Below are 14,712 nucleotides of genomic sequence, written 5' to 3'. Positions count from 1 at the left end.
CAAATCAGAAGATGCGAAGAAGGAGTAAGTACCCAGTGATAAGAAGAAAAAAATAACCCCTTTAATCCAGTGACATCACAACTCTGCCTCGCCACAGCACAACTCACCACACTATAAAGAAGTTCATCTCAACACAATACAGAACAGCACAACACAACACAGTACACCTCACCACAACACAACACAATCCACCTTACCATACCACACAACAGCATACCTTACACCACACCACAACACAGTGCACCCTTCATCACAACATAGCACACCTCACCACACCTTAACACACCACATCTTAAACCACAACACATCACACCTCACCACATCACAGCACAGCATATCTCACCTCACCACAACACAGCACAGAATCTCAGACCACCTTAGCATACTGTGACACAATATATATCACCACACCACAACATACCACAACTCACGACACTATACACACCACACCTTACCACAATGCAGTACACCACAAAACAGCGCACCTCACCGCACCACAGCCAAGCACAGCACACTTCACCTCACTAGCACCCAGCACCACGCCATCAAGCCTCCCTTTCCCCAGCCCACCACCGCCTGAAGTTGGCCCTTGTGTGAGGTTATGAGCAAAGTTTCACAAGGCCTGACTGGGGTGCCCTAAATACTTCATGGCCTCCTGTGTGTGTGTGTGTGTGTGTGTGTGTGTGTGTGTGTGTGTGTGTGTGTGTGTGTGTGTGTGTGTGTGTGTGTGTGTGTGTGTGTGTGTGTGTGTGTGTGTGTGTGTGTGTGTGTGTGTGTGTGTGTGTGTTCTTACCTAAATGTTCTTACCTAATTGTATCTTTACAGGAATGAGTCAAGTTCGTACTGTCTCGTGTATTAAACCATTTCTATCATACATATCCATGAATTTATGAATAGTTTTGGCACACACTACTTCATTCGGTAGTGCATTCCACTGATCAAATGCCGTATTTGGGAAACTGAATTTCCTTACATCTTTATCACCTCTCTTTTTATGCAGTTTTTTGCAATGTCCTCTTGCTGCTGCTTCACCATATGATATATATTCATTTATGTCTGTTTTCTCTTTCCCTGGGATGCAGTTATGTAGCATAATCATGTCTCCTCTTCTCCTTCTCTCCTGCAGCGTTGGTAGATTCAATCTTTTCAGTCGTTCTCCATAACTTAAATCCCTTAAGCTTGGTACCCATCTTGTAGCGGCCCTTTGTACATTTTCAATCTTATCTATGTGTTTTTTTTAAATGAGGATTCCAGACTACTGATGCATACTCCAGGGTTGGTCTAATGAATGATGTTATTATCCTTCTTAGCATATCTTCATTTATATATGTGAATGCTATTCTCATATTAGCAAGCAATGTATACATGTTCCGTACCTTCTCACTGATGTGATCATCTGGAGATAGTCTGTTACTGATAATTACTCCTAGGTCCCTCTCCTTTTCTGATATGTGTAGGGTTGATCTTCCTAATGTATAATCCCAATCTGGTCTTATCTCACTTTTCTATCTATCTATAGCCCGACGCCCTAATCCCGCAAAGGGTGGCCGCAGACAAAACGCCTCCAAGTCGCTCTGTCGCCCACCATTTGACTGCCCTCCCCCCAACTCACCCCCCCCTCCCTCATATACCTCTCAACTCCATCCCTCCACCTCATCCTCGGTCTACCTCTCCCTCTCCCTCCCTCCACCTCACCTACATACACCATCTTAGTCAGTCTTTCATTCTCCATTCTCTTCACTTTTACCAAATTTAATTACATGACACTTATCCACATTAAATTCCATTTGCCATTTATTGCCCCATTCATGAAGCTTGTTCAATTCCTCTTGCAGCTCTTGCAAGAATCTGTTAGTATTTTCCTTTGAATTTTTTGCATCATCCGCAAACATATTTAGATAGCTTCCATTTCCAGTGTTACTGTCTATGTCATTTATATATACTAAAAACATAATTGGTGCCAGCACTGAGCCCTGTGGCACTCCTCTGGTCACTTCCCTCCATGATGAGTAATTTCCCCTTAATAATGTTCTCATTTCCCTTTTTCTGATCAAATCTTGCATCCAACAATGGAGTGTGCCTTGGATACCTCCTTGATGGTACAGTTTCCATAAAAGTCTTTGGTGAGGTACTCTGTCAAATGTGTGTGTGTGTGTGTGTGTGTGTGTGTGTGTGTGTGTGTGTGTGTGTGTGTGTGTGTGTGTGTGTGTGTGTGTGTGTGTGTGTGTGTGTGTGTGTGTGTGTGTGTGTGTGTGTGTGTGTGTGTGTCCTCTTTCCATATGCTGAGTTGTAATAGCTATTGTTTATCACGCCTTACCCTTCAGGTTATAATACACATCTACGTCTGTCTGTCTATCTATTTATCTATCCGCCTTTCTACTTCCATTCCAATTTCCTCTTCACTCCACCACCTCCTGACTCCCTTACATTCAATCTCAAACCGCCATCCCCACATCTAATCACTCATCTTTGTTACCCTCGCCACCACAGACGGAGACGCAGAAGTACCAATTTGCGATTTCACCCACAGGTATAAAGATTCAGTGTTGTGGGCCTTTGACTGCTGCAACACGGGGCTGGCAGGTCAAGGCAAGGCTGGGGATCAACTCTGGGAACACGGCGATAATAACTACTACCATGGTGCACTACGTAATCTAATTTTCTTGTAAATTAAAAAAAGAAAGAAAAAGAAAAAGAGAGTCTGGAAGGTAGCAATGGTATCCCTTGCCAGTAAATTAACACACACACACACACACACACACACACACACACACACACACACACACACACACACACACACAAAATCAAAATCCGTTCACGTCACGGTCTCTAGACACATTGCGTTTAAAAGCCTGGAGGTGAAGCAAAGCAAGACAGGCTGTGGAAGACAGTTTCATAGTTAACCAGCTGCGTACTGTAAATGAAGAAATGAGAAGTGTGTTTGAGTCTTACATTAAAGAACTGGACAGAAATGAGGTGAGTGTGTGTAGTTAGACTGGCTCATGTCAAGAAGGAGGAGGAAGAGCAGGAGGTACTGAAGATGACTCTCACAAAGACGAAACTGTAGATGAAGAGCAAGCATGGAGACGAAAACAAAATCGAAGAAGAAAGGTGGAGTTTACGTGTTGTCACAAAGTCAGAGGAGCTTGTGTGTCGGGAGGGGAGGGGGAGATTCCATGCCTTGAGAAGCTTTGGAATGCCAGCAGATGAGGATAATTGAGAGAAATTCTGGTGCAGGAAGAGAGAATGTAAAAAGTGGTGGGGGTTGACCGGACAGTGAAAGGATTGGTGGTGGATGACAAATGATATAGTTCGTTCATCTTAAGTTGGCCCAGATTTTCGTCCTGTTGCGATTTATGTTACGTATTTCAGTGGAGGCATAAATAATCCTACAGCTCTTCATTCTTTCCTCAGCACTTTATCATGACTATACCCATTTTCCTCTATCTTGGCCTAATATTTGCATCTCCCTATCATGAATGCTGAGTTGTAACATTATATTAACACTAAAATAAGATGCTAGTCACGGAGAGATACAGTACTAAGGGAAGAAGTGAGGTGGAAATAAACGAAAGAGATAAAAGAGACTGAACAGAAGAGGAGGAAAGTGAAGTGGCGTAATAGGAAGAGACCGACTATGAGAGAAGGAGAATGAAGTGTGCTCGAGGGAGAGGCGGTGAGATCATAGGGAAAAGACAAAGGGAAGAGACTGACTAGGAGAGAAGGAGAGTGGAGAGGGTGTGAAGGAGGAGCGTGGTGATAAGCCTGATGACGCTGTGGTATATGAGGAGGGAAGGCGTCAGATGATAAGGAAATACTACTACTACTACTACTACTACAACTACTACTGTTACGACTACGACTACTACTGCTATTACTTCTGCTGCAATTGCTACTACGACTACTACTAATGATAATACCAATAATAATGATAACAAACAAAAAAATACAACAAAAACTATCGAATATTCTTCTAAAACAAAACAGAATACAAGCAGAAAAAAACTAAATAATATGAGAGAGAGGGAGAGAGAGAGAGAGAGACGAAATAATCCCTCAACCAGGAAGAAGAAACTAATAACACCATAAACCAGCTTATACCAGAGTTTTTATGGCGGGAAGATTGTCTGATATCCTCTCTCTCTCTCTCTCTCTCTCTCTCTCTCTGTTCTTTCTCCTTGTCGCCTCCTCCTGCCCCCTCTCTCCTTGTTCTTTCTCCTTGTCATCTTCCCCCCCCCTCTCTCTCCGTATCTATCTGGTCGTTCTCCATGTCATCACCCCTCCCTCCCCCTCCTCTCTCTCTCTCTCTCTCTCTCTCTCTCTCTCTCTCTCTCTCTCTCCACTTCTCCTTTGTCTCTCCTCCACCTCCTCCACCTCCCCTGTGCTCTGACATCTCCACTTCAGCTTCAGGAGGACATTGATCCACATTCTTAAAAAAAAAAAATAATAAAATTCTTGTCTCAACACGTCTGCCTTATATATATATTTTTGGCTTCGTTTTTTGTTACATAAGATGAATGAAGGTAAGAATTCTCAGCTTATATGTAAAGGTAATTGAATGATTGTTTTTTACATCGCTAAAATTGTTAATAAAGAATACGTTTGAATAGTAGTTACTCTCATTATAGTTAAAAAGAGAGGCATAACGGTAGACTGCCTTTTTATCTATTCATCTATCTATTTATTTATCAATCAATCTACATATCTGCCTTTTTATCTACTTGTATCCAACTTTTTCTTTGTCATACCTGTAAAATTAAGTCATGACGTCATCTACCATACTACAAATGAGTTGCAGTTTTTAACATGTGTAAACTAATATATTCTTACCCACTAATTTCACGCCCTTGTCAATACCTCTCCTTACTCACTTTTCAAGCCCCTCTGTCTAGCACACTCACTTATCTATCCATCTATCTCTTTCGTGGTCTACCACGTCACTTCCTACCTCCAAACTAAATCTCACACCCTTGTTGCGACCATGTTTATATCCATTCTCAGTATTACAGTCTAAAAGTACTCTTCCAACTTGATAATGAGAGAATTCGTACTCCACATTTTCCCCGAATCTGTATGTGTTCAGTCCTATCCAGTTTGCGTAACTCATGCATATTCCCTAAAAGTTCTATTTCCACTGCTCTTATCTTTTTACTTAAACTCATTATATGACCATGATCTAATAATACTCTTCGACTTTTCTATCAATACCCTTCCGTACTCTACATTTTCAGCGAATTTTATGTATTAGTCCTGTTGAAACTGCATATCTCCTGCTTATTGTCCAAAAGTTCCATTTCCACTGCTATAATTTTTGACTTAAAGACTCTTGGCATACTATGGTCTCACATCCATACGTTGATATAGATACTGACAAACCTTCAGGTAATCCTCACGCACTTTCCTTTAATCCTCTTGCAGTTCCAATCTCACCCCTCCCTCCTCTCTCTCTCTCTCTCTCTCTCTCTCTCTCTCTCTCTCTCTCTCTCTCTCTCTTCTTATCGAAGCCATGAGAGCACCGGCCACACTCTATATTCTTGATTTAATCTGATTTTCACCTCTGCATGTTCAGATTTTTTCTGATATTGCAGTGAGATACTTAAACTTTTCCTCTAAGTAAAATTTATTCATTACATCATTGTCATCATCACCTTCCACTGACATACTGAAACTTTCCCACCAAGTAAAATTTCTTCATCATCATTATCATCATCAATATCATTATCACCACCATCATCATCATCATCATTATCCAGACTATTTCCCACCAATACATGAGGCGTAAGGGATTTAGAAACAAGCAGAAAAGAACAAAAACAATAACTACCAATAAAGAGATTTTTCACTTACAAAATAGCGAAAATCAACGTCTGTGATAAATATTAATATTACTAAAGGGTTTTTGAGACAGATGAGCTTTTCTTTTCAGTCAGTTTTATTGCTAACCTTCGTCGAGACCATTATTTGTAAAAGCGAGATAAAAAGGACCTAAATTATGCCGATGAAAAATTAAAAGGTAAAAAGTTAACCCAATTGCTTCTATAATCTACTATGAACATAAATCTATACATATATTCAAAAGATGTATCCTGAATTACTGAGAAGAATTCCACTGCAACTCACATATAACACACACACACACACACACACACACACACACACACACAAGAAAGAGAAATCCGATAGTGGAATGACAGAGAGCAACTTCACAATTCCGATAATGGCCTGAAAAATACAGATGTCAGGTATAATGAACTGGAAAAAACAGGCTCGGGTATCGGCACCTGGACTGCATTTGTCATCTGCGTCACATGCCAGTCAATATATAGATTCCCTTGGGGTTGCTTCTGCTGTATTGACTAGGGAGTGAAAATAATATGAGCATTGCTATATTTCATTTGTCTCATTCCTTCTTAGATTCTTAACTGTGCCTTGAAGAATGTCGTCTAGTTTTGTCTTTTTTTTCTTCCAACCTTACATTTTGCATGCAGTCGATATGCAGGTACAGTCAAATTGTCACGAGAGATTTCTCATTTGCCTCATTCTCTCTTAGATTCATAACTGTGGTTTTGAGAATGTCATCTGTGGCTATGTCTGCTATATCTTTTTTTTTACCTTACATTTTGCAGGCAGTCGCTGTGCAACTAAGGTGAAATTGTCACGAGAGATGCGGTCATGGGTAGGGAGGGGGGAAAGCACAGCGTGAGGATTACCCAATATGCAGTCCCTGGTTTATATACACGTACAGTATTTATCGACACTGTTACATGCAATTATGTATATTAATAATGATATAATTTCACTATATCCAGAAATGCTTAGAGGAAATAAAGAGCACAGTTCTTAAATCAGTAAACTTCATTAGATTTTTAGCTTAACTCCTGATCCTTCTTAATGCTGCCCTTCATTTCATCGTCACTTATAGCTTTACTGAGACTGTCTTCATAATTTAATAGCATGAGACAAGGTAGAATAATAAGAACCACTCAACGAACTCTTATTCCATCCTTCGTCCTTCCTCAGTCCTCACCTATTAACGCTCCCTCTCCCAACTGTCTCCCTCACCCTCCACTCTCCCCTACCACTCTCTCTCTCTTCCAGTCCTTCCCCTCCCTCACCCTGTTCCTTTCCTATTTCTCCTCTCCACCCACCTCCCTTTCACAGCACTATCCTTCCCCCAACCCTCTCCCACTTCCTGGTTTACTTCTCATCCTTCACCATTCTTCTTCCACCCTCCCCCTCCGTTCCCCAGTGCTCTGTCTCCCGAACTCCCACTCTCCACCTTCCCTCCACTCCTGTTATTCTCCATCTTCCTTTCCTCAGCATTTTCCTCTTTCATTTTCCTCAAGTTTTGTCCCCTTTCCAGCCCTGCTCCTCTTCTTCTATGCCCCTCTTTTTACCCTGTCTCTCTTATCCATGGTTTACGAGCTATCAGGACTGCGTTGAATTTTATCTCTTTCTCATCTATATCCACTGACGAGGACGAAGATATTTTGCTTAGGTGAGGGGATTTTTTTTCCTTTAAGATGTATATATATCAACATTTCATACTCAAGTATATGTACTTACGAATGCTCTTTGTACCTGTAAATTTCAAGGCATATCCACTATCCCTGTGTCACATCCCTCATTATATTTTGGTATTTATTTTCCTTAGTTAACAGCTCTACTTTTCAGATTCGTCGTCAAAATACTGCCTCTCTCCTCTATCATCTTCCATATTTTCCTTTCGTATCCTCCTCACATGCCACTGCTTTCCTATACTTTTTGTATATAATTTCTTTATTTAATTACATCCTTTTTCTTATCTTTTACCCTCTAACCTCATTTTCACAATCATTTCTAAGTTCCTCAGAGAGCTACCTTTCTCCTCCAAGATTTGTCTGACTTTTCTTCACCAAAAAAATTACCTATTTACTTCTTAGTAATCTCCGTTGCTACAAGTTCCTCTTTACCCTGATTTTTCAGGATTATCTCCGCCTCCAGATCTTCCCCGCTTTTTCGTCCATCTTTTTTTTTTTCGTCTCAAATTTCCCTCTACCTTCATTCCCTCACACGCCCCAGTTTCCTCCATGTAGGTATTTCGTCTATGCATCCTCCAAATTCCCTCCAAATTCCCTTCTACTTTCGCCTTAAAGTTTGGTATTTTCTGCGCATCCTCCCATTTCTCTTGTCCTTACTTGACTCCTCTCAAATTCCTCTCTACCATCATTTCTCTCTCATGTCCCTGTCCCCTTCGCCTTGGTATGCCTTGTGTCTGAGAGGAATGGCCGTGGTAACAGGGGGCTGACGGGGTGGGGAGATGAGCCATGAATAATTGGGTGCCTTGCCTTCCTACCACCTCGCTGCTCCCACCACACACTGCCTGAAGGGGGCGAGGTGGTGGGGACGTGGCCGGTGGACTGTCACACGAATTTTGCGGATATTTTTGCATGGATTAGTAATATGATGCTTTGAGGTGTTGGCTGTGTTTTAATTTATTCTTTTTATTTATTTATTTGTATATTTGGGTGTGCTTTAATTTATTCAGGTTTTTACTCATTTCTTTCTTTATTTATTTTGGAGAATTAAATATGTTGTCCCATATGCACGGATTGTACTTAAATTTATGGGTATTTTAGAAATGTGAATAAAATCGTCTGGCAGTGGCTTAATGAAAATGGAAATTTTGTCACTAAATTCAAGGGATTACTCTGACATTTCACAAAATACAAAAATATACTAGAAAAATTAAACTCCAAACACACACACACACACACACACACACACACACACACACACACACACACACACACACGCACACACTCATATGATACAAAATTGATTGATTACATTAATATGAACATGACAGGGTAACAAGAGAGGTCACTGCTACCGTAAAACAAGAGTAAAAGCAGATCAAGGATAAAATACACATACATACATACATACATATATATATATATATATATATATATATATATATATATATATATATATATATATATATATATATATATATATATATATATATATATATCTTACACACATACATACATGCATCCATCCATCCATCCATCCATCCATCCATCCATCTATAAATACACACTGTAGATACATCCATCCGTCCACACATACATACATACGTACATACGTACATACATACATACTTGATAACACATCATAAAAATTGTTATATACCATTAAAATAAAATTAACATCAAGAATACAGTACTACACAAAACTATGCATAAAAAACTACATTAAAAATTCTGGATAACGCCAGCCTTCCCTACCAAACTATACTTTACTTTCAAAAAATTTCAGATCTTATAGTTCAGAGCTCTTTATATTTCCCTGGAGGTGAAGGAATGTGGGGGGAATGTTGCTTTTAAAATACTCTCAGAAGGTTGGGTTCCCGAGAGAGAGAGAGAGAGAGAGAGAGAGTATGTGTATATGTTAGTTTAACTTATATATGTTAGTTTAACTTAAGTGTTTGTGTTAGTGTGTGTGTGTGTGTGTGTGTGTGTGTGTGTGTGTGTGTGTGTGTGTGTGTGTGTGTGTGTGTGTGTGTGTGTGTGTGTGTGTGTGTGTGTGTGTGTGTGTGTGTGTGGAGAAGTGCACATTAGGAAACACTTACAGAACACTTTACCAGTTCTCCAAAGTCCCATTCTATCCTCCTCCCCTGAGTTTAAACAGGAGTGGAGGCAATGACAGCAAAGAGAGAGAGAGAGAGAGAAAAGAAACCCACTCTAACAAAAGCTTTACTTAGTATTCCTGTAATTAAAAATCTTTCCCTCCTTTATTTTCTCTCGTATCGTTTTTTTCCTTTCTATTTTCTGTCTTTATTAACAAATTTTTGGTCACCTTATTAGTAGGATTAATTTTCCCCCATGATTTTTCTTTTAATGCAAGAAAGAAGGAACCAAAGGCCAGGGCCCCGCAAACTGTTCCTAAAAAAAAAAAAAAATACGAAAGAGAGACAAATTCAAGATCCGTTCATTTCGAGATGCCTGGACACACTGCGTTTGAAAGACTGGAGATCATAGGAAGTAGGAAATACCGAAAGAGGGGGACAGTTCCAGAGTTGACCTGTTGCATAAATGAAGGACTGGGAATAACGGTTAACTCTTGCATTAGAAAGCTGGACAGAAAAGGGATGAGAGTTTGTTGCTAGACGGGTGCTACGCGCCCGTCGTAGAGGTGGAGGGATGGAAGCAGACAGTTCAAAGGAGCAGCGACCATTGAAGTAGCGATAGAAATGAGATAAAGATGCAACAGTGCGGCGAAGAGACAGAGGTTGAAGGGAGCCAGTAAGAGAACGAGAGTTAATGAGACGAAAAGCCTTTGACTCCACCCTATTGAGAAGAGCTGTATGTGGGGAGCCTCCCCACACATGAGAGTTGTACTCTAAATAGGGGCGAATAAAACCCGTGTATAAAGTCAACAACTGTGCAGGGGTAAAGAAGGTGCGGAGTTGGCTTAGCACACCTAATCTCTTGGAAGCAGATTTTACAAGAGATGTAATATGATCTTTCCAAGATAAGTCCCGAGTGAATGAAACCCCAAGCATGTTCAAAGATGATGCAGGGTTGAGATGGATATTATTAAACATTAGTGGTACTCCTGTGGAAGATTTTGTCGGGTTGATAAGTGTAAAAACTGAGTTTTTGATGCATTAAAAACAACCAGGTTATTTTTACCCCAGTCAGAGATACGAGCCAAGTCAGACATTAGGCTTGCCATAGCCTCCTCCCTTACCTGTTGAAGTAACTGATGAGATGGACGTTGCGGGAACCGAATGGAAAGATGAAGGTTGGAATCATCAGCGTACGAGTGGATAGGGTTAGATGTACAGCTTAGAAGGTCATTGATGAATAAAAAGAAGAGAGTTGGTGATAGGACAGAGCCCTGAGGAACACCACTGTTGATAAATCTAGGAGAAGAACGATGGCCGTCTACAACAGCGGCTATAGAACGACCAGAAACGAAGCTAGAGATGAAGGCACAGACAGAAGGATAGAAACCGTAAGAGGGCAGTTTGGATATTAAAGATTTATGCCAGACTCGATCGAAAGCCTTTGAGATGTCATATGCGATGGCAAAGCTTTCGCCAAAGTCCCGAAAGGAGGATGACCAGGAGTCTGAAAGATAGGTGAGAAGATCGCCAGTAGAGCATCCCTGACAGAACCCATACTGACGATCAGAAAGAAGGTTGTGATAGGAAAGATGCTTTATAATTTTTCTGTTAAGAATTGACTTGAGAACTTTTGAGACAGGATGTTAAAGCAATCGGACGATAGTTAGAGGGTTGGGAATGGTCACCCTTCTTTGGGACTGGCTGAATCAGAGCAAACTTCCAGCAAGATGGAAAGGTACAAGTTGACAGACAGAGACTAAAGAGTTTACCTAGGCAGGGCATAAGCACAGAAGCACAGTTCTTGAGGACAACAGGAGGGACTCCATCAGGCCCATATGCCTTGTTAGTATTAAGGCCAGTGATAGCAGAAAATACATCAGCTGAAGAAATTTTAAATGTCAGCCATGAGGAAGTCTGAGGGGGGTAGTGATGGAGGAACACCAGAATCGTCTAAGGTAGAACTGGAGGAGAAAGTCTGAGCGAAGAGATCAGCTTTATCAGTAGAAGAAATAGCTACAGAGCCATCAGAATAGAAAGAGGAGGGAAGGATGATGAGGTAAAGTTGTTAGAAAGGTTCAGTTGTAAGGATTAATTGTAAAAAAAAGAGGTCATGTATGTTGGAGTTCTCTCCAAGGCGGTCAGGGATACGGGTTGGGTGCTATACAAGCTGCTCTAGGTCATTAAGGATAGAAGAGATGTAGGCTTGTTCACCAGGTGGATCAGTGAAAGGAGAGGAGAGCCAAAGGTGGTGGTGAACACTGAAATCTCCTAGAATGGAGATTTCAGAGAAAGGAGAACTAGATAGAATGTGTTCCATCGTAGAAGTAAGATAGTCAAAGAATCTTCCATTGTCAGTAGAATTAGGAGATAAGTAAACAGCGCAGATATATTTAGTCAGAGAATGACAAAAAAGCCGAAGCCAGAGTGTTGAGAATTCAGAAGAATCAAGTTCAGGAACACGAGAGCAAGATAAGTCGTTGCGTACATAAACACAACAACAACCTTTGGCTTTGAAATGAGTTTAAATAAAGGAGGAGGAAACAGAAAAGGGTTTGCTGTCAGTTGCCTCAGGCAGCTGAGTCTCAGACAGGAAGAGAAGGTGAGGTTTCGAGGAGGTGATGTTCGACAGAGAGAAAGTTAGAGGAAAGGCAGCGACTGTTGCAGAAATGAAGAAGTGAGTCAGACAGTGGTTCCAGGCATCTCTCTGAGTCGTCACCGGGAGAGGGGCGGAAGGTGGGGGAATTTATGGTCCCCCCCCAGGGGACTCCGAGGCCAGATTTGATTGCGCCATTTTTGTTATAGTTGTTATATTTTCATGCTATATTTCTTACTTGCTAATGTATTTTTTTGTGATAAATATTAATAAATGTATCCATTTCTATTTTCCTCGTTGAATATCCTTCCTCCTTCCATTTTTAATTACCTGTCTAATCACCTTTAAGTCTGTTTCTCCTGCGTTAATTATTTTCCTCTCAACCACTTACACTTTTTCCAGTTCCCCGTTCATGCCCTAATTCCTCTTTCGGCTTTCCTCTTTCCTTTCTTTATTTCTCTTCCTGCCTTCTACACCTCTGCTTTAGTTCCCTTTATTTTCTTCTTCCCCTTAAAGTCTCTCCCATCTTTCCCTTTAGCCTAAATTCTCTCCCTATTTTTCTTTTCTGTTCTCCTTCTCCTTTTCTTTCTCTCATCATTTCTTACGCCTCTTCTTTAGTCCTCTTTCTAAGTTTTCCTCCTTCATCCCCACTAATTCTTCCCTACCTACATCTTTAGCTTAAATGTTCTTTCTCATCCTTCCTGCGTCGTTCTCTTCCTGTTTCTCCATTTCTTTCTGGATCCCTTTAGTTCTGTCTTCACTCTAACGTATGGAAGTGAAGCGTGGACTCTGCTGGAAGGACACAAGAGCGAGGGGAGTGGAAATGAGTTAAACGAGAGGAGTGACGTGGAGAGAGAAAAAAGAATGAGGAAGTGAAGTAATGTGGTGTTGATATGGATGTGATGGAAAGTGTTACGAGATGTATCCAGAGATGGTTTGTCGATATGGAGAATGAGAGACTGACTAGGAGAGTGTTTGTGATTGGGGCGGAAGGGGAGGGGGCGGGGTGGTAGATCAGGGTGGAGGGATGGTATGGAGAGGTACATCAATGAGGGTGAGCTGTAGGAAGGGCAGTCTGATGGTGAAGGATTGGGTGACATGGAAGTGATTTGTCTGTAGACATCCTTTACGGAATTATGGCGGCCAGATAATATAAACAGATAGATAGATAGATAGATAGACAGATAGACAGACAGACAGGTAGACAGATAGACAGACAGAAAGACAGGCAGACAGACAGATGGACGGATAGTTAGATTAATGGACAGACAGAGATACAAGATAGACAGACTGACAGAAACACACACAACAGACAGACACATAGATAGATAGACAGATGACAGACAGAGAGGCAGAGCAGATGAACAATATACTTTCGTCAATATAGTCACCTTCTTTCCCCTTACCTGTGAACTGCAGCAGAAGTAGCGCCCGCAGTAGGAGGAAGCGGGTCATCCTAGGGGCGCTCAGTCACGGTGATCCTCTTCACACACCCTCCTCTCTCTGTCTCTGCTCTCTCTCTCTCTCGCTTTCTCTTTCTCTGCTCTCTGTCTCTCTTCTCCTCTGACTTCTTCACGAATCTGGAAGTGTGGAAATAAATAATCAGAAAGAAGGTCACTAGTTAGTGTAGAAGAAAGTGAGTATAGCGAAGAAACTCTGTGAGCAATGAGTTGTAGTAGTAGTAGTAGCAGTATTTGTGGTAGTAGTAATAGTAGTAGTAGTAGTAGTAGTAGTAGTAGTAGTAGTGGTAGTGGTAGCAGTAGTAGTAGTGGTGGTGGTGGTAGTGGTAGCTCATCTGAACGTGAGCCAGGTGGACAGCAGGCTGAAGTTGTCCTCCCCTGCAGTCCACCATCCTCCTTTTAGAGAACAGAGAGGGGACTAAGGGTCGTTTGTATAGCCGGCCAGTGAAGCAATTTGGTTTTCTCTGTGTCACCACTTGAAGGCGTCTCTCTCCAACACCAGTGAATACACCGGCACGTTTGAATAATGAAAAAGCGATTAGAGCAACGAAAGTACAGTATGCAACACTAAATATTCCCGAAGTAATATCAGTGGCAGATATTATACCCACATTTTAATAACACATTTATTGTGAAAATACAGTTGGGTCTGACTTGGATTTTAAATACGGTCAGAGATGATGGGTTGTTTCAAGGGCACGTTCTCTTAGTAATGTTACTTTCTCTTTCTCCCTCGATATATCCTGTGTTGTTATTTATCAGTACTTAAAACTCCATTCCTTCTCCTCCATCTTCTTCTCCTTCTCCCCCACCTCCTCCTCCTCATCATCATCATCATTATCCTCCTTCTCATCCTCATCATCAACAAAATTATCACCATTTTCATTTCTCCTCTTTACAGACACAGTGGTACAATATAACAGAGAGCGATTTTCTGAGCTGAGAGAAGCAATAGACGCAGGAGAGGCCCAGGGGAAGGTAGGATGCTGCAGGGGAAGCGAGATTAGCCATTAGGACTGGCCACTTGGGATCGTATTCTCGTC

At 41.3% G+C, this 14,712-nt stretch overlaps 1 protein-coding gene across 1 annotated transcript in view; it reads right to left on the bottom strand.

The window, feature by feature from the left end:
* LOC145411174 (zwei Ig domain protein zig-8-like) overlaps positions 1-13,664 on the bottom strand; it is a 31,928-nt gene extending 18,264 nt beyond the window's left edge. The window contains exon 1 of the mRNA XM_080281229.1: positions 13,616-13,664. Within this exon, the coding sequence (XP_080137355.1) occupies positions 13,616-13,664 (49 nt within the window). The remainder of the gene's footprint in view (positions 1-13,615) is intronic.
* Positions 13,665-14,712: the final 1,048 nt, after the last annotated feature.

The sequence above is a fragment of the Coenobita brevimanus genome, chromosome 88 (genome assembly GCF_032717465.1).
Source record: "Coenobita brevimanus isolate Jiangsu-jjx chromosome 88, ASM3271746v2, whole genome shotgun sequence".
NCBI lineage: Eukaryota > Metazoa > Arthropoda > Malacostraca > Decapoda > Coenobitidae > Coenobita > Coenobita brevimanus.
This window is presented reverse-complemented; position numbering and strand designations above follow the sequence as displayed.